The sequence below is a fragment of the Callionymus lyra genome, chromosome 4 (assembly GCF_982586985.1).
Source record: "Callionymus lyra chromosome 4, fCalLyr1.hap1.1, whole genome shotgun sequence".
NCBI classification, from domain to species: domain Eukaryota; kingdom Metazoa; phylum Chordata; class Actinopteri; order Syngnathiformes; family Callionymidae; genus Callionymus; species Callionymus lyra.
Window position 1 is genome coordinate 22,776,831 of NC_141821.1, and position 25,852 is coordinate 22,802,682.

At 39.1% G+C, this 25,852-nt stretch overlaps 1 protein-coding gene across 2 annotated transcripts; it reads left to right on the forward strand.

Annotated features, from left to right (window-relative positions):
• Positions 1-776: 776 nt before the first annotated feature.
• ppargc1a (peroxisome proliferator-activated receptor gamma, coactivator 1 alpha) lies at positions 777-25,616 on the forward strand. 2 transcript variants are annotated; one of them, XM_087789236.1, is made up of 12 exons: positions 777-1,081; positions 1,742-1,921; positions 12,805-12,996; positions 13,386-13,508; positions 13,991-15,119; positions 15,880-15,925; positions 16,110-16,183; positions 17,350-18,328; positions 20,102-20,213; positions 20,667-20,788; positions 21,012-21,163; positions 22,509-25,616. In XM_087789236.1, the coding sequence occupies exons 1-12, from the start codon at positions 1,034-1,036 to the stop codon at positions 22,604-22,606; spliced, it is 3,255 nt and encodes a 1,084-aa protein (XP_087645362.1). In that variant the 5' UTR covers positions 777-1,033; the 3' UTR covers positions 22,607-25,616. The 2 variants fall into 2 exon arrangements, with proteins under 2 accessions (XP_087645362.1, XP_087645363.1); XM_087789237.1 differs by having other exon boundaries at positions 13,991-14,318.
• Positions 25,617-25,852: the final 236 nt, after the last annotated feature.

The following is a 25,852-nucleotide window of genomic DNA, read 5'->3' on the forward strand; positions in this document are numbered from 1 at the left end:
TTCAATTAAACTTCAGACTGCTACATGGCAGCAGTCATTACGTCCGAAAGGAACCATCAAATCCTGCGACTGAGAATGAGAGGATACAGTCACCCCCACCAGTTTTTAAAGCTGATCTATGGACATATTTTGGTCTCAAAACAATTCAAAGCAGTTACGACTTTATCAAGAGTCATGTGGTCTGTAAATTCTGCAACACCAGAGTCAAGTACTCCGAGAATACTACAAATATATCCTTGTTCCAGTATCACAATATATCAACCCTGTATCGTGATGCGACAGATGTTTGCCAATAAACACCCATAGTTATAACCCCCAAAGCTAAACTAATAATCAACCAAAAATGACAATAAGGGGGAAAAAAAAGATATTTGATGCTTGAAAAAAAAGGGGTACAACTGTTACAAAGCATACCCATTTGGGAGGAGACCATGAGGCAGACCCAGGACCAGGTGAACAAATGACATCTGCTCTCTTGCCAGAGAACGTCATGGGATGTGTGGATTTTTAAAAAAGAGAACGTCTTGTCTTACAAAGAGAACATTGCATAAAAAAACAGGACCAACGTCACCTGGATAGAATGCAACAGTTGAATTTTCCATTTGCACGTGTTTATATGACGAATAACGATCACGTATCTCTGACTTCTTGTGTCACGGGATGATTCCAGCCCCCCCCCAACCCTGACTCCCCCTGGACCATATGTGGCTATTTTCTGTCGCTGTGGCGTTCGCATCACAAGAGGAGAGAGATACCCGGCGAGGACCAGGCGCTTCTACTATTTGCGTGGACGGTCACGCCCCCTCGTGCGTCACGGGCGAGAGCAGCGTGGACAGCGAAGTCACTCCCCTGCCTACTTTTAATAGATTTGTCATGTGATGGAAAGCAGTTGTAAGACAGGTGCCCTCGGTTCATTCTCGACGAGGGGCTGCAGTTGTCTGCGCGAGCGCGGCTGGGAAGCTCTGGTGGATTTGCTTTTTTTTTCTTCTTTTATTTATTTTTTTTTCTTTTCGGTTCGTCATCCAGTGGCTGGATGGCGTGGGACAGGTGTAACCAGGACTCTGTGTGGAAGGAATTAGAGGTGAGGCGACGTTTTTCATTGTGATGGTTTTTTGGATCTTTTATTTTTTATTTTTTTGTCGCGGGGTTTTTTTTATTTCTAAAGGGAAATAACACGAGGCGCGCGGAGTGCGTTTTTGGATCAACGGTCCTAATCTATGCGCAGAATCATCTGGACCCCTCAGAGATGTGTGTTGTTCGCCAAGAAAGGGGGGGTTCATGGTGCATCCATTGGGGCGGGGGGTAGTGGTTGTGGGGGGCGTGCCGTTTTTTTTGCGGAGAAAAAGACGCCGGTTTTTTTTTTGTTGCAAAAGCGCAGTGAACGCAGCACAACAAGAGTTGTTATTCCGTCTGTCTTCCCGGAGTCTCCCGATCCATCTTCGAAACCGGGCCACTCGGTTCCGTGATCCCACCACCTGAGCGTCACCTACGCAGATTTGTGTCTTTTGTTTTGCTTCTGGTTGTCATTCATGCGTCAGCTCACCTGTTCCTGCACAATTCGTTGTCACAACTTTAAGAGGGTTCCGTTGTTTTACGGTTGTGAGACCCAGACATCAACCCCCCCCCCCCTAACACCACCACCACCACCACCCCCAAACCACACACAAACACTCCGATCTGTGTGTGCATGTTGTGTAAACACAGGTAAAAACTAGTGTGTTTTTTTTGTGTGGTCCTCCAGTGTGCTGCCCTGGTTGGTGAAGACCAGCCTCTCTGTCCAGACCTTCCTGAGCTGGACCTGTCTGAGCTGGATGTCAGCGACTTGGATGCTGACAGCTTCCTCGGTGGCCTGAAATGGTACAATGACCAATCAGAAATAATTTCCTTGCAGTATGGCAACGAGGCGTCCAATCTTTTCGAAGTAAGTAACAACAGCTGTCCTTTTAAAAAAAAAATGTTGCATTGTTTGTTTGATCATGCTAACAACAGTGAAGACAGAAGATGAGGGGAAGTGGGTTGTGGACCTTTTGACGCCTTGTTCGGCTCCAGGGTCAAATTGATTGATCTTGTCAGTACCATTGTTTAGGCAGGCAGTCTATAAACATGTGTGTCTGAGTCGCAACATTTACATGATTTAAACTAAAGTGATGTTCAGGGAATCTCGACGATGACTAAACTAAGAAGCATGTATTTATATCAGCCCTATAATCCTTAATCCAAAATAAATAAAAACACAATCTTAATCCTTAATATGGTTTTAGGATCGGGTGATTAACTCAAAATAAATCGGAATGTACCAAAATGTCTGTAGCCAAAATTATTGTTATTGTCTTTTCTTTCTTTGAGGCTCAATCCAACTGAATTATCTCTTGTTTGTCCTCCTTCATCAAAGACTCAAAATCCTTTCCTTCAACATCAGTTGACTCTTATTTAGATAAGAGATAAGATGAGATAAACCTTTTATTTGTCCCACAGTTGGGACATTCGGAAGTCTCTGTCGGATTGTTGACACCAATAATCTATGTCTTATCCTAAACACTGATATATTTATAGGTCACCATATCAACATGAACATTAATCCACTTTGAGTTTGGGTCAACCATTCGAGCAGGCAACATAAAATGACTTAGTGGACTTTGGATTTGCTCCCTGGGTCATGAGTTTGACACATGTGGTCTAATACGACCATCATCTCTGATCGTTTTGTAAAAGTAAGTAAGTAAGTAAGTAATGGATATTTGTAAAGCGCCTTTGTAAGACCAGGGTCACAAAGTGCTTTAACAATCAAAAACAATACACAGTTAAAATATATACTTTGAAAGGCAAAGACACATAAGACAAACACTCTGAAAGTAAGAACCAGAATTAAAAAAATAATCCTGAAAGAAACTGGCAGCCAGTGAAGAGTTTTAAGGATCGAGGAAATGTGAGTTCTTCTACTAGAGCGGGTCAGAATTTTCACTGCAGAGTTTGACTCAACCCTGGATTCTTATCACCGAAAAGATGTTGCATTAGTTTCATTATTATATTCGTCATACGTATGTTTGTGTTGAGCCCTAAATGCCTGATCAGATCGTGAGGGCGGGTCATGTTTATTGTTTACAAACAGGAAGTTACGTGGAGGAGGCGTCTCTTCTTCTATGTTTGAGGGTAATTTTAACTTGGTTGGACAATGCCGTCGTAAAGTTGCTCATTAACTGATTGTCATTTCGTAAGCATGGTAAGCATGGTTACTCCTTTATTTAGTTTAGAACAAAAATATATGAAATATCAGCTTTAAAAGCTGCTGGAGTCGACAGTATCCTCTTGTTCTCAGTCATCACCAGAATTGCATTGTTCCTTTAGCTACGCAGCACGTAATGCCTACTGCTATCTAGTGGACGGAAGTTTTTATTGCGTGATATTTTATCACTGTGAATATTTGCAATTTAATTGTATTGAAATAATCATTTTATTCTACACACTTTACTTAAACATAAACCATAAAAGACCTTGTGTAAAAAATAGAATGTTTTGAAAGCCCCTCCAAAATGTAATTAATAATAATAAATAGATCAAATAAAATTATAAAAATATAAATACAATTATGAAAAATAAAAATATAAGTAAGTATATCTGAGATGTTATCAATGTATATATATTTATTTCTCTGTGTGTGACACGGTAATAAAAGCCTCAGGGGTCGGTTATAGGGTTTGGGGGGCTCTGTGCTATAAGACAACATAACAATATACACGTTTAAAATAGCATTCAGTGACTCTTCATTTATTGATGTTAAAAGAGAATGTTAAAAGAACATCAATAAATGAAGAGTCAGTGAACGAAAGTGGCATATTTGTTGATCTGACAACATTACGAAGCGACTCAATACTCGGGTCAAGAGGTGGAAATGCAGGCTGAGTCACTGTGGCCCGCGGCCATCACCCTCAGAGGGAGGATAAAAATACCTGTGAGAGCGAGAGAGACACGTCTATACGGGCTTCTATCTGCTCGCACAATGGAGATTATCATGTAAGTGGCACCTCCAGCCTGGCAGATGATGTGTCGTATTTGCCAACGCATAAATATTGTCCTGGTGTAGAGGTCACTGTTTAAAAACAACACCCGCAGATAAAAGTGAAACACACTCTTAATTGCCTGTGTCCCGGCAGTCAGACTCTTCCATTAACTGGCTTCTTTTCTAGATTTTAAAATTCACCACATGAAGGGGTTGCGTCACCATACAGCGGCTAATCCCTATTAATCTGACAAGGGAAAGTTTGCTGCTCAGCAGGGATTAGACAGCAGCCCTTGATTGGCCTGCACGGGGGGAAGACGAGCATCCATAACCCTGTCATAAGTTATGGAGGGAAATTACAGGGGACCAATTTGGTGTGTGAGGGAATGTTGTGCGTGTGTGTGTGTGTGTGTGTGTAACAATGTCTTGGGAATTATGTTCCAAGTTATTATTAATCAATCTTGACATGTTATGTATTTTCACAGTCTTTTCTGGTGAAAGAAGTGCTTCGTGTTTTGAACGTTAGCTTTGGCAAAAATCTGTTTTCTTAGCTGTCGGTACAACCAGAGCTATTTGTGGAAATGCAATGATAATAAGACAAATTGAGTTTAATTTAAGAGCGGATCTCTAAACATGTTTCATGATAATAACCACTTAAATTCAGTCGCCATGTCATTGTCCTGACAAAAAGATAGCTTTAGGCATTCTGTGTTTTCTTGTGCAGAGTTTAATTTAAATTCCATTTAATTAAAAGTGTCAAATTATAGAAGGTTTTAATTAAATAAATAATATCAAAGAAAACAGGTCCAAATCAAAGTGCTGAGGAAAAAACGTCTTTTTAGTAGTGATGGTCTGACGAAGCTTCATGAAGCAGTGTCATGTTGTTTAGAGGTCAGTAGGTGGCGCCATAAGTTTAAAAAGGATGTTATTTTTCTTTAGAATAGTTGTTCAAAACGAAGGAAAATACTTCAGAAACCGCCATCTAGTGGACTCTGAAAATAATGACACTGCTTCATGAAGCTTCATCAGAATCACTCCTTTTTAAAAGGCAGAAACCTAGAGCAGAATCAGACTCAGTGTTTACTGTGGCTGGCAGGGGGAGAGGGGGAGGTAAAGCGGGAGGAGAGACAGGAAGAGAACAAATATCAAACAATAGAAGCATGTAATAAAATAAGAAGCATGGTTTAGCTTTAGTTTAGTCGACAGATTTAGTTTTTAATCTTCACGCAGCAGAGATTTCTATCTCATGATGTGGCTAACGGATCGATTAATAAGCCTGCGCGTGACTATTAGCTAGATTAGGATCTGTGATCAGGGAGAGCGTAAACATCTGCTGCGCCTCGGCTGTACAATCAGGAAAAACTGAAGACAATATGTGAAGTTCATGAATAGAAAGGAAAAGTCAAGTATGTGTAAATAGATGCCACATGGGTTCTCTGCTCTGACTGATGCGTCTCCAGCACATTGTGTTGAGAGTTGGAATCAATAACAACAACTAAAGCTGATCATTCAAAGACACCAAGAAATGGGATAACGATATTGCTATAACTAAATAAACTAGTGATGGTGTGACGCTTCGTGAAGCAGTGTGCTGTTATTTTAGAGCTCACTAGGTGGCGCCCTTGGTTTAAAAATGACGTGAGAAATTAAGGATTCTATAGACAAGATGTTCAAATCAATGGATTGTAATGTAGAGTTGTAGCTTCATGAAGCTTCATCAAAGCATCCCTAATAAAAATTACACATACAATTGTGTATATACAGTACATATGAAAAAAAGAACAGGAATAACAATGTATCTTTTATCCATTATGTTGAGCAGCACAACACAACTCAACTTGTCTATATATATACTTCTCAGTGAAGGGGAGGCCAAACCACCAGACAATGCGAGCTCATAGAGAGAAGAGACCCCAAAAAATTGAAATTTACTACATATTTAATACCTATTAAATAATAATGATTTCCAGAATTTCACATTCTTTAGTGAGTGTGAGGCATATAATCCTGAATTTACCTTTTTATTCCCCCTTTCTTCTGAGATTTTGGGGTGATTGGTTTTTAATCTTTTTTTTATACAAGAATACTTTTCCAAGCCGTTGTTTTTTCAAATTTAATTAATAGATAACAGACCATGAAAACCCCCAAAACTAGCGTCTGAAAAATAACAAATGTTACATAAGATCTTTAAAAAAAAGATTTTTAACTTCCAGCTTGTGAAAAGTATCTTCATTTCTATGCACTTGATACTTGAATCACTGCATCAATGCGGCATGAAGACGATCAGCCCGTCACACAGCTGTGATGTAAATCCAGATAGATTTGATAGCGGCCTTAAAGTCTTCTGCTCTGTCGGGTGTGGCTTCTCTCAACTTTCTCCTGGCAGTTGTGCTTCAGACGACTTACGATGTTCTGAATGAAACAACCTGTTCAGATTCAGTTGACGAGTAATTATACCGGCGAACACCAAGCGTGTTAAGTCACTAATTGTTCTTCTGGAAGAGACAAACATAGACAATTTAAAAAATGTAAAATAAAAATGAATAAATACCAGACAAACACGTCATGACAAGTGGAAATGGTAACTGTTGATGCTTATTTCTAAATACAGAACATTTTTTGTTTGTTAAGATATTCTAATTTTTTTGTTAAACTGGTTCATAAAAAACTTTTATCTGATAAATAATATGAAAGGGAATATTAACTATATAAATTGTCTTTGCTTATGCAGCATCTCTTCTGAGACGTTTATCATTTATTACTTGTACCATTTTAAAGTAATTTATTACATTACAACAACAAATGAAAATCATAAGGCATTAAACTACTTTTTTGTTTATTTTCCAAAACAATGGAAACATGGACTGGCGCTTATGTTTGCTTTCATCTTTTTCGATGTTTTAAAAATCGAGCAGGAGTTGATGTGATGTCACATGATGTCTGAAGTAGTCTCTTGGCTAATAACAATGTAATGGCTTAAGTAGTGACGTCATAGTACAATAAATATTGTGACAAAGAAACTGTAACTAATGATATCGCTTGAGTGCTTCAGTTTAGTGTTTTAGTGCTGTATACCGTAACCTTATCTCTGTCTTGCATGGAGAAAAATGTATTTGATACACAAACCTTCCTACATGTCAATTGTATTCCTAGAATTCTCTTTTTTGACTGTTTATGTTCCATCAAATGTTGGATACAAAATGTGCCATATTTTCATGGCGGTGAAAAATGACAAAATGTGATTAAGTGTACCAGCAACATCAAAAATGAGTCTGATAGGCATTGAACTGATGTATGGGTTTGTAAGTAATACTTACAATAAACACCAATTAAAATGGTACTAGTGTCAGAACAGTGTAACAGTGAACAGTGCCATAGAATCTGCGCCAATGCCAAATACAGCATGTTTTATAAAATAGAATAAATATTCTTCAGTTTGTTTTCTATTTTTCTGGTATCTTCAAATATTTTCCCAGTACTTTATATATAAAAAAACACAAACTCTGACCCACTGCTGTAAAGCAGTTTGGTGGTCACATGACAACCACAGACTCTCCGGGTGGGCCAAAATGACGTTGTAAAGAAAATCGTTAAAATAACAGCTAGTTCAACCACAAAAGGATTAAAAAAAACAAACAATCGTGACAAAATATATATATATTAAATTATATATATTAAATTATAATATATTAAAATATTAATAACGTCAAAATGTTAAGGATTGTTGCTTTAAACATATGCATTTGTTTAAGCTTTGTAAAGTTTTCAATAACAAGATGATTCTTCTGTAAATATTTATAATAAAGATCTTTCTGAAGCTGAAGGAGCTGGTGTGTTCAATATCATCTCTTAAATGCGCAAAATGTGATCCAATCTGCAGGATCAAAGTAATTAACCTTGAGTAAAAACAACCCAATCTGCTCAGACCGCACAGCTTACCTGGAAAATGGGTTGGAAAATCAACGCAGCATTATTTATTCTTAGCAACGTATGCAGTGTTGAGATAAATTAACACAGATTTGATGAACAGGATTGATAAATATGAAGTTCACGCTCACAACAACGGATGTGTATTGGCAAGAATCTGGTGATATGATACATATCAAGATACTGGGACAAGAATATGATATATAGTGAGTTATTGTAATACAGTAGGAACAAGGATATATTTGTACTATTATCGAGTACTTGACTCTGGTGTTGCAGAATTTACAGACCACATGACTCTTGACGAAGTCGTAACTGATTTCATTTGTTTTGAAACCAAAATATGTCCATAGATCAGCTTTAAAAACTGGTGGTAGTGACTGTATCCTCTCATCCTCAGTCTTTGCCAGGATCACGCAGGATTTGATTGTTCCTTCCGGACATAATGACTGCTGCCATCTAGCAGTCGGAAGTTTAATTTCAACACAAAGATGAACAAACGCCATGTATATTTGCGTGTTAATCCTAAATAAAAAATAAACAAATTATTTTATTGTAAACACACTTAATTGAACTGTGAAAAAATTGATTTCAATACAATTCCTTACAAATACAAATTGCGATATGTCGCCATATGGATATTATCTGACCACCCCCCCTGCCCACTACTCACAACTAACAGCTTGACGACATATGTGCAGAAGGAAGCATGTGGTCTGTAGGATAGTAATCCCAACATGAAGAAAGTGTATTGGTCTGATGACGGGTCTGACACGTTATTTCTAGTCACACTTGACTACGTATAGACAAAGATATCATGGCTTGTGAGCGTTCTGAACAGCAGTTGCTATTTCACGCTCCACGGCACCTGCCAGACTGTAATCTGTATACATTTTAATCCAAGTTCATGTTTGATTCCCCATTGGCGAAAATACATTTGTTACTCAAATATTAAACTTGTTTGTTGTGTTTGGCTTCTCTGTCGAATGTATGTTTTGTTTGCCGCGAGCTTTAGCTGCAGCCTTATGGTCAACACACACACTGTAAATAATGAAAGAGGAGCTGAAGATTGTGTGTCCATATTTACACTCAGCTCGGCAGCTGTTGCAGAAACAGCGTTTCACTGTAGTGCTCCGTTATTGTTCTAAAGTGACGACTTCAGGAAGAAAGTTGAGAGACACAGAGGATGATGTCATCGTTTTTTAGAAAGAAATGCTGATCAGCAGACCTGACGTTGAACTGGTTTTTAAACCTGCATTAACTGATGTGAATACAAATGTCTTCATCTTTCTCAGATCATATTGTATCATTTAATAAAAGATACAAAGATAAAATACAGAAAAAGTGATACATTTAGAAACACTTTCTCGTGCACCACAGGTCTAAAAAAGGATAGAATTTATTTTTAAAGTGACGTGTCCAATAATTTTTGCAGAAACAACAGCTTGGAACAAAATTATTCGGTCGAAGATGACCCTGATGTGACTTAAGACTTGTACGTCTGTTGTATGTAACTAATGTTCCTTACTTTAAGTCGCACCAACTAAATCTAAAATAATAATGCACACATGTAGGCCACAGAATGTCACAGTGTACACAGAATAATCAATTAAATAAAAAAATGTTTGACCACAAACATTGTTTGTAACACAGCAGTAAAATGGCAAGAAGGAAAAGAAAACTGCATACCAGAACAGTCACTGTCAAGTTCAGACCATCTGCTTTTAGATTGAGTCAGTTCTTTACGCTGCCGTCTCCAACCTCTCACCATTGATTCACTGATGCCAAGTGATGCGCAGCACCTCTATATCCTTCTCCAACAACAAGACAATCATATGTATTTCTCAGTGTGTTAAACATTATGTGTGTGAAATGCACAAATTGACTGTTCAAAACAAAATCAAAAATATTGTCTGTCTTACAAATTCATCTCCTCAGTTTTATTCCTGAGCTTCCTGCTTGAAGGCCTCCTGGAGGCCATTAGCCTTTAAAAAAAAAAAAGACTTATCAGTTGCATCATTTTCTAAAGCTGCAGGGTTAAGATAATGTAAAAAAAAGAAGAAAAAAAGAAATTACTGCACTTGCATGAATGTATATGAAGACATATGACATATGAGCAGCCGACTAAATGATGTTATTGTCCTAGTCGGAGTACACTGTGCATGTAAACAGAGCCCATGCCAAGATAACGCTGGCAATGTGTGAAACGGCTGCAGCCAAATAAGACTCCTCAGCCAGTCTTTAAAAAATACAGCGTGAAAGACATCTCCCTAAATCAGGCTCCTCAATGAAATGGGCATCCTTGGTGTAGGAACTTGACAAATGTAGAGGAAACGTACGAGAACCCAGCGACACAAACAAACACACACACACACAAGTACCAACAGACACAGTTCTTGGCACAGCAGACTTGACACCTTTTTCCGAAGAGACAGAGTGTGAATAACCACAGACTATATTGGGCTGCAGTTGTTCAGGTCTGGTTAACATAATCAGTTACGATGTTCAACCTTAGATAACAGCATTGAAGTATGTGTTTGTGGCCGACCTCTTTGATTCAAATACTGTTGGCGGATATAAAAAGCAGGAAGGTGTCTTGTGGTTTCTGCTGCTCAGTGTTTTTTTCAGTGCAAAAGGTCAGAGCATGTTGATAACATTCTACATGTGTTTTCTTTTCTCTGGGCATGTCTGTCAAATATGTGCACCTGCTTAAGTAGCAGAATAAAGTTTACTCCGGATTCTATAACAAGGCGGAATTAACAACTCCAATAAAAACACACTTCTGCTTTATACTTCATGAAAAAGCATCTCTCTTATTATTATATCTTATATCTTATTCTTATCTTATTATCTTATTCTTATTTCTTATTGGAAACACTAGCTAGTATCAAAGCAAGCACGTAATTGTTTGACATGCTCTTATTTCCAGTGGTTAGAGGGGAAGATTTAAATGGGAGCGGACAAAAGTGACGAGTAGGAGGCCTTTTTGCAAAACAAAAAAAATACAAATAATAAAAAAGAAAGACCAGCTCCAGAATAAGACTAGAAGAAAAAGTAAAAGAAAATGGAAAGGCATTTAACGGCAGAAGATTATTTGTTAAACTCGTGGATGACTGGTAACTATTAGGTAATAGTTGGAGTTGGAGACCTGTGGATGTTCATGAAGGTCTCTTGTTAAGTTCAAATGATGTTTGGCATCTGATATCTGTAGTGAATGCTCAGCTGTGGAGCTGACGTCAGAAAGTGCAGAAGCATTTAGAACAGGAACACAACTTGTCTGTTCATCATTTTTGTAGAACACTAGCAGTTTATATTGTTTGACTAGTTCACTGTGTTTTGCACTCGTTTTGTTTTACAAGGTATTTAATTTATTTAACAGTTTGAGTTTTTTATTGTTTATTATTTTAATTTATATGTTGTTTTGTTTTTTAATACGGTGCAATGTTTTTGTGTGTTTAAATTCCTAGGGGGGAAAAAGTAATAATTAACTTAAAGTAAACTGATTTATTTTTATTTATCTTTAAGAATTAACTAGTAATGTAACTAATATTTTAAAAGTAACTTACCTAACATTTGAAATGACATTGTATTCATGCCACTGGTTAAAACTTTAAAGAAATAAAGTTAGGTTGTGATTTTTTTGAAAGAATTTATTATTATTATATAATATATGTATGACTGCAGAATGGTAACAATATTACAACATAGACACATAAGCATCATATTGTCTGGCTTGATTACATGCCAGTTTTAATTTGATGCTAATGCAAATCAGCTAAAAATATCGGGACATGAGTAAAAAGCCACATCACCCATCCCTACCTCAGAGAGCCCTACAAATAGAAACCCGCACATGTAAACTACAGAGGTTTGTGCCGGCCCCCCACTGAATGCCATCCCGTTTTCCTTTGCAAATTTATGCAATGTTTGAGAAAACATCAGAAACCTTAACTCCCAGAACTGAATTGACATTTTCCTGTTATAGAACTGCTATTGTTCTCTAATAGCTCTTATAAGAATACATCAAGTCCTCCTCATTCTCCCGTGTGCCTGCAGCGTTATTCTCTGCTCAGTTAGTAGACGAGCAGCTATTTTTGATTGAATAAGCAGACTCAAGCCAGGATGGAGACGAATAATATAGCACAAAACAGGAGACAGAGGCTGTCCAAACTTGTGGCATCCTGGGTCATCTGCCAGATCCACTCAGCTACAGAATCTCCTTATACGCCGACTGCTTCTGTGCTTTCTACCCACTTCGCTCTAATCCTCCCCTCGTCTGAGTCTCCGAGGCGTAGGGTTTTCTCTTGGTTGCGGCTGCAGTAAACAAATACATCCTTGCCACTGAAAATCAATTTAGAAGCAGAAGGGAGGGACTATGGACTAGAGAAAAGGAGTGGGGGCCAAAACAAAACCAGTCTATCTGAAAGGGTTGCTGCTATTATGGTATAAGTGCAGCCGAAGTTCTGCCCTACGGTGCACTTTGATTCAATTGGATCACATGTGTTTCAATCATGTAAACTGCTTTATACTGTAGGTGAGATACTAATAAGCTATTTCTGTACCCACTGGGAACAAGATTAACGATTTCTCGAATAACCTGGGAATCCCACCTCCTCTCCATATGCTGTTTCAGTCCTTACCTACAGAGCAACTACAGAGATGTAAATTCTTACTGATGGGATGCCCCCCCCCCAGCTTCAATTGGTGTTTCAATGCTTAACAAAATATAGGCATTCAGTCTCAGTCTCAGTCTCAGTCTCATTGTCTGCCGTTACTACAGGAGTCTCTCCGTCCAGAGGTAAAGAAAGATGTTCTGACTAAAATGTCCTATTTTTCTATCCCTGTTCTCTGTCTGTCTACCCCCTTCCTATCCTCTAAAGATAGATGAAGAAAATGAGGCCAACTTACTGGCAGTACTTACAGAGACCCTGGATAGTATCCCGGTGGATGAGGATGGATTGCCTTCGTTTGAGGCCCTGGCAGACGGGGGCATGACCAATGCCAGCGACCAGAGCTGTCCCTCTTCCCCTGACTGTTGGCCACAAAATCCCAACCCGGAGGAGCCCTCGCTTGTAAGACCTCGAGGTTTTTTCTATGCTTGTAAATCCTGTCTACCTCTGGATACATATGTAATGTGTGACATTTCTGACATTTCTGACTTGTGAAAACTGTGACATCTTCTTGAGTATCTTTTTGAAACCATGAACACATCATTTTTTCATAAGCATAAGCATCCAAGTCATGTAATACTGTATAAACATTTTCAAATATATGCCAAAAATATCATGCAAAGTATCATTCTACCAACACCATGATCTATAACCATCATTCCTCATTGACTTGAATAAATTTACATTTTTGGGTTGATTTTGAACAACCAAAATGCAGTTACCACTCAAATAGAATTTGCATTGCTTAGCTGACGGCTGCTTTCCTCTGTCGCACTTGGGCTTGTCAACAGCTGAAGAGACTCCTTCTGACACCGGCAAACTCCCAGCTTGGCTACACACAGTACATAGGTGGCAAGACAGAAAACCATACCAGTTGCAAACACAGAAACCGACCACCAGCTCCCATCCTGAAGGTACTTCTTTCTCTTTTACTCTAATCTTGATGTAAAAAAAATGTCAGCAGGGTTTCATAGACCTTAGAATAATGGACATGCATTTGTTCATGATTAAAGTTCAGTAAGTAAGTAGTGATGGTCTGTTGAAGCTTCATTAAGCAGTGTCATTATTTTCAGAGCCCACTAGATGGCCGTCTCTGCAATATTTTCCTTTGTTTTGAACAACTGTTCTAATGAAACATCACATGTGAATGTATATGTATCAAATGTCCTTGTCATAATACAGAAAATACATTAAGGAAACAGAATTTATTGGATACTGTCCATCATTTGTCATCACTTAGATTAGCTAGAAATGGATTATGGTGAAGGTCAATAGATTACTCACATGTATGTAAGTTCTTACTGCTGCACATGGCACTGTTTCTGTTCAGTTGATTGTAAGTTATTTTTCCTGAGGATTACTTATCCCCAAACATTTCTGCTACTGCTTTTAACAGGCGGAGAGCCCATGGAATGCCAAAGGAAGGGGAGGCTCCAACCTTCTGAATCGCCCTCTGAGACGGCCATGCACTGAGCTTCTAAAATACCTCACAGCCACTGACAAAGTCCTGCTCTACACCAAAGCCAGTGATGCCAAGGGTACCTGGGCCACTGCCAGTAGCAAAGACAGCAACGGGCTAGCTCTGGAAGTTTCCTCCACCTCATCCTCACCGTCCTCATCATCCACCTCTTCATTATCCTCATACTCTTCTATTGCCTCTCCCTGTTCCTCGATTGATGTCAAGAAGAAGTCAGCAGTGTCATCGCAACAGCATCACCAGCGAGGTGAGCACCAGGCTGCAGGCACATATAATGTGGCTGGTGTTGGGGCTAGCAAGTGGAAACATTGTACTGATGATTCTGGGCTTGAAAAGTTGGAGGGTGCTTCTGACCCTGCCAGCAACAGAAACTCCATCTGCAGCCACCCTTGTCCCAAAGCGTCCACTGAAGAAGGAAGGCCACCAGGTGATGTGGGCCACCTGGCTGTTGCTAGGTTTATTAGGTATATGCATTCTTATTCCCTCCCTCCCCGAGAGGTGAGTCACAGCTGTGAGCATTGCCAAGAGGCGGCAGGCCCCACTCAGGCTAGCAGGCCAAGCCATAGAAAGAGATGTGGGGCCATACATACACCACATACACATGTCAATGTTAAAATAAGAAAAAGAAACAATAGGCCAGAACACCCTTTACTTAGCCAAATGCTCACCTCCAAACTGGGTCCTGCTTCCTTCAAACCACCCCTACCCAAACGGAAGGTGATACCTTTAACCAAACCACAAGGTAAAAGATCAAAAAGCATGGTCTCAAGATGGAGTCACTGGTCTGATCCAGATCTTGACCCAACACTTGGACAAGATCTAGGTTGCCGAAGTGACTTTGTTCAAGACACTGATAATGATGTTGATAATGATAATGGCGTTGAAAATTACGACCATGTCATGAACGGGACATCAGTAGTGCGATCTCAGGGTCCATCATGGGGAATCCTTCCAGATACTAGAATTGTGGATATCGCTTTTCCCTGCACCAAACAAGGGCAAGGGAACCTCCACAGTCACACCGGGGACAAGGGCCACTCTCTGTTAGGTAATCACTTTTTGATCTAACTTCCCCTGTTGTATGACAACTAACCCTCTTTGAATTTGACTCAAACACCCTCTGGACTAATTGACAATGACAATCGCCTGCTAGCCGATGATGTTTTGCCTACCACAGTGGTATCTTCAGAAGATTTGATAACAGGAATATGCAATAAGCCTTTTTGCAACTGTGCGTTTTCTATTTATTCAGTATGTAATTCAGACACAATTTTGGGTGATTGAACTGTGAATTCTAACAATGAAGATTTAGTGTAAACGCCTATTATTCCTCATTAGCATTGTGTTACAAAAACCCTTCCAATTAGATGGAACACATATCGGCCAGGGCCTCGGGCAACTGCACAAGCTTTCTTGACTCTCCTTTCGTCTCACTTCTTTTCTTATGTCCACTGTTGGTGCATGTGCTTTTGACTTCAGTGTCTCCATGGTGGCGATCACACCCTGTTGTGTGTCTTGTTCGTGACATCATCACTCTGGGTTCTTATTCATCTGTTGTCTGTGTTTTAAATCCTGTGATAAGTGTGTCACTTTGTCCTGCTTTGCATAGTGAATGATTTTTTTGAAATATTCTTCACAATTGGGCCATTCACAATGGTTGAACATTTACAAAAGTGTCCATATTTCTAAAAAGGAAGGTTTTTTGTATTTAGCATGGTTGGCCAATTTAAGTCAACTTTTGAAAAATATGGACTCGCTCTCTTTTCCCATTCTTGTTATAACTACCCATGCTCTTTTGTGTTCTACAGAAAAACCAATCAGCATGGCACTTCCTTTGAAACTACAGTCTCCAAAGTAAGTGTTTCAGGGTTTTTCATTTTCTGGTTGCTTCAAAGCGACTACAAATTTCACTGTGATATGCAAAATTGCCTTTTGGGATGCTTTTACCATGTATTAAATAATTTGCAATCAGAAAAACCCTTTTATAATTGTGACACAAATTAACATCTAATTAACATTTTACTCTTTTGTCGTACAGTAACCACAAGGGATCACCATTTGAGAATAACACCAGTGAATGTCCATTGAGTGTTGAGATTGCTGGAACTCCAGGTGAGGATACACGTCTATCCATGTTTCAGATACAGATGAGATAACTGACCTTCACTTCACAACAGATCAACAACAAAAGACACAGGAATACACTGGAATTGAATTTCAATGATCGACTTTGTAGTTCTGACATCTAAAGTGCATAGCAATGTCTTAGAAATTTGGGTGAAAAGAGTAGCTCAGTTGTTAACCGATCTCTGATGGTCAGTTGGATCAACCCAAAAGTTCAGTGATGTTAGCCTGAGAGCATCTTGCGGAATTCAGAAAGCTTTTTAACCCTGACTTCCAACAGAGCTTTGAAAATATACAGTAAGAGGCAAAAAACATTAAGACACTAAGCTGTGGTCAAGTTAGTTGGTGGCTGACAGGGTGTTACACCCTATAACTCCTTGGTGGAACTCAGATGGGATGGTTTTAATCAATCTAGGAGGGAGGCATCTGACACAAAGCGTTGTGAAACAAATTGCTGTTAGAATTCAGTGAGACTATAAAAATGATAAAATATTGCCTAAAAAGATTATGATCCAAATATGTATTTTAGACAACTAAATTGAGTGTTGGTTTAATAAGAAAATAGTTAAAATAATTGCATCAAAGACAAAAATAATTTAAATAAAGCACAGTTGAGGTAGTTCTCCACTCAGAATAACAGTAATGGCAGTTTAAGTGTGAACTGTAAAGTGGGCTCATCCCAGTGCTGCCCATTTAACTGCCATCTGTGTGCCTGTAAATCTTTTGAATTGGGTGGTAGATAGGGTTGATGGGGAGGGCAGAAGCAGCAGCCGGGACATGCCAGTAATGGCACTCAATTCATCAGTAGTTTACTTGCTTCCAGTTTAGAACCAACATATTGTCAATCCAGGTAACGGACATTGATACGAGCACATGCACTTAAAAGGCACTCTCATCTTCATGTCCTTTCTGTCATCCATTGTTCATTTGTCTTCTTGCAAAGGGTTCTGCATGCTATGTAGGCAAAACTATACCGTTTCATGTCAACCGTCATCTGTCAAGAAAGCAATAAAGCCAGAATCAACATTCATCACTGTGCACGATGGCTCTAGAATCAAGCATAATGAATGAATAATGAAGTTCCCTACTTTCTATAAAGTGACCTTAGCATACGCATTTCATTAACCCACCTTTCTCTTTTCAACCATCTTAAGGTCTGACACCACCTACAACGCCTCCTCACAACGCAAGTCAAGAAAATCCTTTAAAATCATCCGTCAAAATCAGGTTTCCCTTATGTTCCTCTTCAGCTATGGACCACAAAAGAGCCAGAGTGGGTGGTATGGGCCCTTGTGATGTGACCCCAACTTCAGGGTCAGCTTTCTCAATCACTGAACTAACAATTGGAGATGGCTTTGCTCAAAACCCTATCACTGGCAAAAGTGACCATGACTACTGCCAGGTGACCAGTAGTACAAACAAGGATGGCAGTGTGGCCGTGGTTTCCAAGGACACTCCAAAAGAAAACACTGTGGATTCAAATATGCTAGTATCCTTACCATCATCATCATTAACTCCATGGGGTTCATTGACTGTAAAGGAACCGTCTATTCCCTCTGTGGCTAAAAACCTTCTGGCTGGGACCAAGAGAGTCCAAGAGAACCTGCAGCCTAGGATGGAAATTCCATTGAAGCCAGAGCATCGGACCAATTCTCCAATTGCTAGTAAGCAGCTCTGTGACCAGCACATAAGAGAAGAACTGTGTAAACATTTTGGTAATCCCTTTGAAGGCCGGGAAAACGTTGAAAGAGGCAGTGAAAGTTATATGGTTGTTGACCATTTGGATTTTAATGGGGAGAAATGCAACTCTTTTGAAAAGATCCAGGGCTCTCTACGCCTCAGCACTGAGCTTCTGGCTTCGGATGATGGGTTCAAGCTTTGTGCGGAAAGTTACAGTCTGCAGTGGGAGGAAACCAATCCAGTCCTACAGAACTTCTTCCCTTGCTCTCCATCCCACTCCCCTTTATCCAGATGCTCCCTCTCATGGGACTCCGTCTCTCCAGCTTCCTCTGGCCTTTTTTCACCCATCAGACCTTTATCCTGGACAAGCCTTGGTTCCCCACCTTCATTCAACTCTGGCTCTAACCAGAAACTGTCGTCGCCCATCTCCCCTGACAGACATCCCTCTTCCTGGTAAGTCATCATTATGTTTGAGTTCCCTTTAAAAAAAAAAAAAATTGTGTCTTGCTCTTGAACAGTAAGAAACTTTATGGCATTAGGGATAGAAGAGTTTGTCTAAAGATTACGTTTTGGCGCTAACACATTTTACCACCAACCTGAGGGCATGATTACAAATTCACTGCCAAGTACATCAGGGTAAATTTGCATTTCCAACTCCTGTTCCACATGTTTGGCAAGTACCACCATCATGATATTCCCTGTATTTTTATGCTATCCTTCCTTTAACTGTATGCCACTCAGAAACCTAGTGAACTGTAAAACTGTAAATTGTCCACGTCCTGTCTTTCAAGACTTAAAAAAAAGATGTGACATCGCAACCTTGAAGTTTATGCAGAAAAACTTCCAGCAACTTTACAAATGCTGGTATATGCTGATAATTTGGAATCCAACCTGCTTAATTATATTTTTTTGGTGGTTGTGATTGACAGTTGGCTGATCCCATCAATACTTTAGACAAAGACATCCGTCCTTTAATTCATTCTCTAACTAGAGCTGGTCTAATCAAATTTTGCCCTACACGCATATTTCTTCCGGGACCATGTTGTCTCAATCGAGTTGTAAATTAACCAATATTAACTGGAAAGAATACAATACAATACAAGCCAAATAAATGACAATAATGTGATTTAGTGAACTGGCGATGTGTTCTCAGCAAGCAAACAGTTTTCTGAAGCTTTCCTGACAGAAGAGTCTTGTGTTTCATGAAATTGTATAGTTGTTTGTCTACCTAGCATGGAGACCCTTTTGCCAGAAAAGAAAGGAGCAAGGGATATAAAGATGAGAGCAGAGTATTTTAAGAAGTTTTCAGAAAAACGTTTTCGGAAAACATTTTTAGTCAATTCAGCAAATGGCCCACAATGGCCTCACCACAACTGAATTTGGTGTGAGTCTGGACTTAGTGGATATAGTCCATTACACTGCTTGTTTATCCAAACTTCTGCAGTTCATCCCTATCTTATCGTGACACAACTGATGCTGATTTTTCTTTTTCTTTGTGCAAAAGACAAAGAACAGATTCAGTCACATGCTGGGCTCACGCGCCCAGCTGTGAGCTGATGCTTATTCAATTCAACATTGTCGCTTTCTAGGAGCTTTTGCAGCAGTGACCGCTCCATCTGCTGAGGGTTTCAGTGCTTCCAGCTGTTGTGGCCACCACAAGCCTAATGACACCTGACAAGACAAAGCAGAAATGAGGAGGGGAAGCTATTCCTTTTCCTTTTGATAAAGAAAGTAATTAGCAGGAAGCCATGATATGTGAAGTTGCTGACAGTTGCAGCATCCTTTTCACCAACCAGGTTCCTCTCTGAAACACTTGCTGTCTACCTGACAATGAAAGCACACGACAGCATTGACTGTGATGCCAAGTATATTTTTTTGCCATTGACTTCTATACGATCATGTCTATGGTTTTAAAATGCTCTTAGAAGTTGCCATGAGGAGCATAATAGTTCACCAGAGACTATTTAGAGATTCTTGTAAGCATTGGTCATTCTTCATTTAGAGGTGTCATCCTGTCGTGTCCAAATATGAGAAGATAATTGGGCAATTCTGAAAGAAATGGAGAATATTTAAAAACCGGCAGGGGGATATTCCAGAAGTCATCGATAAAGATGAAGACGGTATGGTCGTGGCGTCCCTGATGAAAATCTAATCCTTGTTGTTTCAGCTTCTGAGAGTTTTTTTTGCTGATGATCAATAAGCTGATGGCGGAATATTGTTTCATAGGTATGAGGAGTTCGAGGAGCATCAGGAGGAGCGGCTGATGAGGGAGGAGCACTGGCCCGTCTCGGAGAAGAGGGAGTTCAAACAAAGTGAGCCACAAAGAAAAAGAGCAATCGTGAGTGAAAGAACATTCATGAATATTCTCTGTTATACCTGTTTTTCTCCCACTTCAAACCATTGCAACCAAGTCAATAAATGTGTCTATATATTTTCAAACGAGTGAGAAGGTATATCTCTGACATCACTGACCACCGTGGAGGATTGTTTTTCAGAAGAATGATGAATAATATCAGATAATAGAGCAGCTTACTCACCTGTTCTTCTGAGACCCTTCTAGCACATGTGATGGTTTACACTGAGTAATTGTAGCGCTGGAGCTGACTAATGGCATCACACCGAATTCATCAAATTAAAATGAATAAACAGAGCCAGTGACAGTGGAAGAGCTGTGAAGACTAATAGAACGTATTCTAGGTAGCCTTCATCATAAATTACTGAAGGTTTAGTGAAGCAAAACCTTTCTTCTCTTACCTACCTGCTCTTCTTTCTCTTTTCTTTTAATGAGCAGGAGGAGAGACGGGCAGTGTTCGTGGGCAGACTGGCGTCCGACTGTACCAGGAAAGAGCTGAAGCGCCGATTTGAAGTCTTTGGTCCGATTGAAGAATGCGCAGTGAACCGGAGTGACGATGGGTATGTTTGTGTGTTCTTGTACTGACAGGGATCCTGGATACAAATTCAATATCAGTCCACTCAAGTGTAAAAAAAAACAACTTTAAGAGCTGAAAGGCCAGTTGAATCACCAGGATCGTTTATGCCTTGCTTATAGGCTGTAGAAACATGACACTTCATTTGACTAACTCTCCTTTTATTTTAAAATCTCTGACAGCTGATCATTTATTTTCTGCATCACCAGGGAAATCTTTGGTTTCATCACGTATCGCTACACTTGTGACGCCTTCTCCGCCTTTGAGAATGGACACACCTTACGCAGGTCCAATGAGCCACATTTCCATTTGCGCTTGGGTGGACAAAAGCAGGTCTTCACAAAATACTACACAGACTTGGGTAAGAGTTGATGTGTGTCTGTTTTCCTCAGGGCTCCTGCAGGCATGGAATTTGTTTGCATGGATGCACAGGCAGTGAAAGGACTGACAACAGAATAATACTGCACCATTTTCAGGATCAAAATTGGCCAACAAGTCTATCCAGGCTTTTATGGCAGAGAAGGGCAAAACTAGTTCAGAGTTCGTTCTGTTAAGGTTAAAGGAGCCGAATTCCATTTGGTCCCGCTGTGATATCTTGTGAAAAAAAGATGATGCCATTATAGGATGGCCAGTTCTCCTGTGGCTCTATTAAAGCAGAAGGCTGTTCTTAAAAGCATGTGCAGACGTGGACACATGTGTCGGACTGAGTGAAATCACTCCGAGTACAAAGAGATGTCATGTGCGCAGAGTAACAGAGAGAGAGATCTGCATTGATGATTGTTCTGGTTCAGCACGTCTTAGTTTCTGATTTAAGAAAAGCCCTGTTATGATACCAACATTTTGGCTTTTGTCATATTCTAATTGTTGCTGCTATTTGATATAAGAAAAAAAAATCCTCTGCAAGATCAGATGACCTTTATGAGTGTTAGCATCTTATCCAGTTTCAACAGACCATCTAACACTTGAGTGCAAGGATATCCAAGGAACTAGGAGGATAAAGACTTTGTTACTTATCAGGTTAATAATTGTTTCAACAAGTCGATGTAGTGTATCTAGATCGTAATTAAACATGACCAATGCTAATATATTTTCTTTATTTGGATAAATGTCAATGGAAGTCTGTGCATTGCTAAACAATATCTCATTTATTTCTGTTGATGTCGACATTTATATTAGTGATGGATTGATTGATTGATTGAAGCTCTGACATCTGTCTAGCTGCCACCTTGCCGCCTTGACATTTGAGATCCACAATGTAGGCCTTGGACTCAATCTCCCCTGCCTCCATTGGTATATAGCATGCTTTGAAGATCTTTCTTAAAAAAGATTCTGCCTGACTACACTTACCGTTTGAGCCACCTGCCAATGGATTGCAACTCCCCACCAGGTGGAGATCAAATGAGAGCACAGGTCCTACCTTCCCCCCTAGTGTCTTAGACAATTGTATCATGATACCTCATCAGCTGTTTCATGAGGCTTCATCAACTCATCACAAAATAAATGCCTTTTCACCAGGTAATGAAATGTAGTCCAGGAAAGGGAAATTTTAAACATTACATCTCAACAATTTAATTTGGGAAATATTATAGAATAATAAGTTTAAAAATGCGAGGAGCTGTAACTCACTGAACATTACTGTCATGCTGTGAAATTTCTAAATTGATGTTTTGCCCAGTGCTGACAATGTCCTTCCTCGTGTCTTCCAGACTCGCATTGGGACAACTTTGAACCTTCATCCAAGTATGATTCTATGGATTTTGACAGCTTGCTGATGGAGGCACAGCACAGCCTGAGAGTCTCGTAGAGGAAGGATACCTCGCTCTCAGTCTCGTCTGAACCTTGTGACCACCAACATGTTTTTCCACTCTTGACCCCTATGAGAGGAAGTCAATATGAATAAATATAAGATGAAGTTTACATGAACAAAGCTGCTGCCGAGCTGCAAAGAAACATTCTGGGACACGAGGGAACTCGGCTGCACTAGTGTAAGTGCAAGAATATTGCTGAACAACCACCACCGATGGAAGAAATCTCCATTTATTTTTCTTCATGCACTGCTGCTTCCACAATTCTTTGGGACTAAAACCATGCAGCCAGATGTTTTCTATTCTTTTCATTTTTTTAAACCTTTTTTTAAGCAACCTGTTAGATAAACATTTTTAAATTAATCAACTAGATTTTAAAAAGAATTTTATCTGTATTTACAAATACTATTAAAAAATGAATATTTTAAATTTTATGTACATATCAAATAAAGTTATTTATTTGTTATAGCTATGCACTGTAAAATCCAGCCTTTTTTAAAGATGAAGTGAATTTCTTAATTCAGAACATGTGTCTGTCGTAATAACTTGACTGTCAAATATATTGTACATGAGGTTCTGAAGACATACTATGATTGTCAAAAGAGAAAAAAAGTAGGTCTAGGTAAATGTCTAATCAACTTATTTTTCATCTTTGAGTAGCACCAATAAATGCAATGTGTGTGTTTGTTCCATGATTGTAAAGATAAGCTAACACATCTTTGTGTCATTTGATCAAGTATTTATTTCAATGATTCATTTTATTTATTTGTAAGTAAATCACTGTGTAAATGTCTGATCTATGTGATCCATTATGAAACATGCAGAGGATAAATGGGTTTAGATCAACCGGTGATAAAACATTTATCTATTCATAATCATTGTGGTTATTCTACGAAACCTTATGGCTTTTGTGTCTAGTAATGAGCTCTCTCACGCTCTAAAATAATCATGATCATCAAAGTATTTAAACTCTCAATTAAAGCTCTTTAATTCATTTAGTATATGCTTCGTTGTCATTGACTACACAAATCCTACTTATTTAAAGTCACTTTTCCTAAAAGCTAATTCAACTCTTTGTATCTTCAAATATATTAAAGATGACAGATTCACTAAAACCGTTTCATGAAAACATTGTATTTCTAAAAAATACTCAAATAAGGTGCCATTGGTTTCATAGAATCACCAAATCCCGTTTTATTTATTTATCATGGATTCAATTTTACATTTATTTATGATTTGCTGTTGGTTTCGTCTTCTCATTTATCTGTGCACCACGTGGTGTCTTTTGCCTTCAGGAACAATCAGTGATCCATCTCATTATTCTCCATGTGTTTCGTATTTCTCATGAACTAGCAATAAAGATGATTTTGCAGGAATTCCTTCCCACTCATGTTTCATGATGTGAATGCCAAACAAGTGTTTACTCCCTTCTTTTGCCGATTCTTTTTTTTTATAGACGATGTATTTGATGTATTTCTATGTATAGAAGATGACGTCATTAATAATCACGTGGTACCCACTAACCGAATACAAGTGAAAGGATGGGGCGCAAAAAAAAAAAATGTGTGTAAGCAATAAATCCTTTTTTTAGAGCTGTATTTTATCTCTCTTGTGCAAATATTGGACTTTTCCCATTACCCAGTCGCTGGTAGCTATGAAGACCTTAACATGTGACACAAGCCTTGTTGATACTTGAACGCCTCTTGCTCTCTCCTGCTGTTGCGTCATGATGTAATACAGCGTGTCCTGTTTTAAGTGGCCGTGTCCTGTTGGTTCTAAAATGATTTTGAAAAGTCATTCTCGATACATGTTCAGCTATATACAGCAGTTCTTTAACACTGAGCTTTCAATCTTGTTCCCCCGACAACACCTACTCTGGTCAGAAGATATTGTCTGATGAAGTTTCATGAAGCAGTGTCATTATTTTCAGAGCCCACTAGATGTCTCTTCACAATTTTCCCTTGTTTCGAACAACTGCTCTGATGCAACATCATGTCATTTTTAAACTGATGGCGCCACCTACTGACCTCTAAACAACATGATACTGCTTCACAAAGCTTCATCAGACCAGCACTACCTCTTTCCTTCTGAGAAGGAGGTTGTGACACATGTATTATTTTGAGAATTATTTATTATTGTTATGTTTATGTTTTGAGGTATTTGTTTTATACTGCTTTTATTCATTGGGGCATAAGAAGAAAATTCCGTTTCAATACAAGATAATACGATCCTTGAATAACCAGAATAGTTGTAGTTGCAGGATATGGCCTCTTAAAACAAACAATAGCTTGTTAGATCTGTGTGTGTGACTCCGCACTGTGTGTAAAATGTGTCAAATTGTCAAATCTAGTGCATGACTATAAACAGGCGTCTGCGTTTCTTTCACTTTGAACAAGTGTCTTACAGTCGTCCTAACTGGTAGATTTTAATGGGAGAGTAATGACTGTTCACTGTTGTACCACTCCAGACCCTCCCTGCACACAACCACAGTTCAGTGTTGTCACCATGGCACACAAGACCATCGTTTGATGTCTTGTTTCTAGCCAGGGTAAGTAACGAGAGACACAAAAACACATATTTAAAGGCTTTGTGATCACATACTTCTGACTGGAAGAACATTTTTCTGATGCAAATAGTTCCAATCCACACTTTGTGGATTGACGTATATAAAAAATGTAATCAAGTTTTTTGGAGACATTGTTAGACTTTTTGTATTCCGTTCCAGTAATGTTGTGTGTCCTGTTTGATAGTTGTGGCTTTTTCTGTGAGAAAAGATGCTTTGTAAATTGTCTACAGTAGCAATATTATACACCACTTCCAAAATTTTGTAACAGACTCATGCCACCACGTAAATGTTTGTTGTTTTTAGAAGGACAGTTTGTGTACGTCAGGATGTGCGAGTGCAAATGTACGTGTGTGTCTATTGTGTCCTCTCCACATTGCCTTCAGCCAGGTCCTTTCCAATGCCTTTGTTGTCCTACCTATTGTACGACTTCCTTGTGATTTCCATTTTATCGTGTGATTTTTATCAGTCAGACCATGACAATAAAGCAAAATGTGCTTCAAAAATGTGTATTCAAGAAAAACTATTTTGTTTTTATTATTCTTCCTCGATGCATGGTAATCTGTGCAAATGCAAACGTGCTTTTTTTGTGCCGACACCTTCACTCTATCCCTGTAGAGGAATCCTGAGCTCTGATTGGTCGAAGAAACAGTTCCATTGCAGTTTCAGCTGATGGTACAGA

Coding starts and splice junctions, on each gene's coding strand:
- ppargc1a (XM_087789236.1), top strand. CDS start 1,034: ATGGCGTGGGACAGGTGTAACCAGGACTCTGTGTGGAAGGAATTAGAG. Junction 12,997..13,385: donor ACCCGGAGGAGCCCTCGCTT/GTAAGACCTCGA, acceptor GCTTGTCAACAG/CTGAAGAGACTCCTTCTGAC. Junction 16,184..17,349: donor TGAGATTGCTGGAACTCCAG/GTGAGGATACAC, acceptor AACCATCTTAAG/GTCTGACACCACCTACAACG.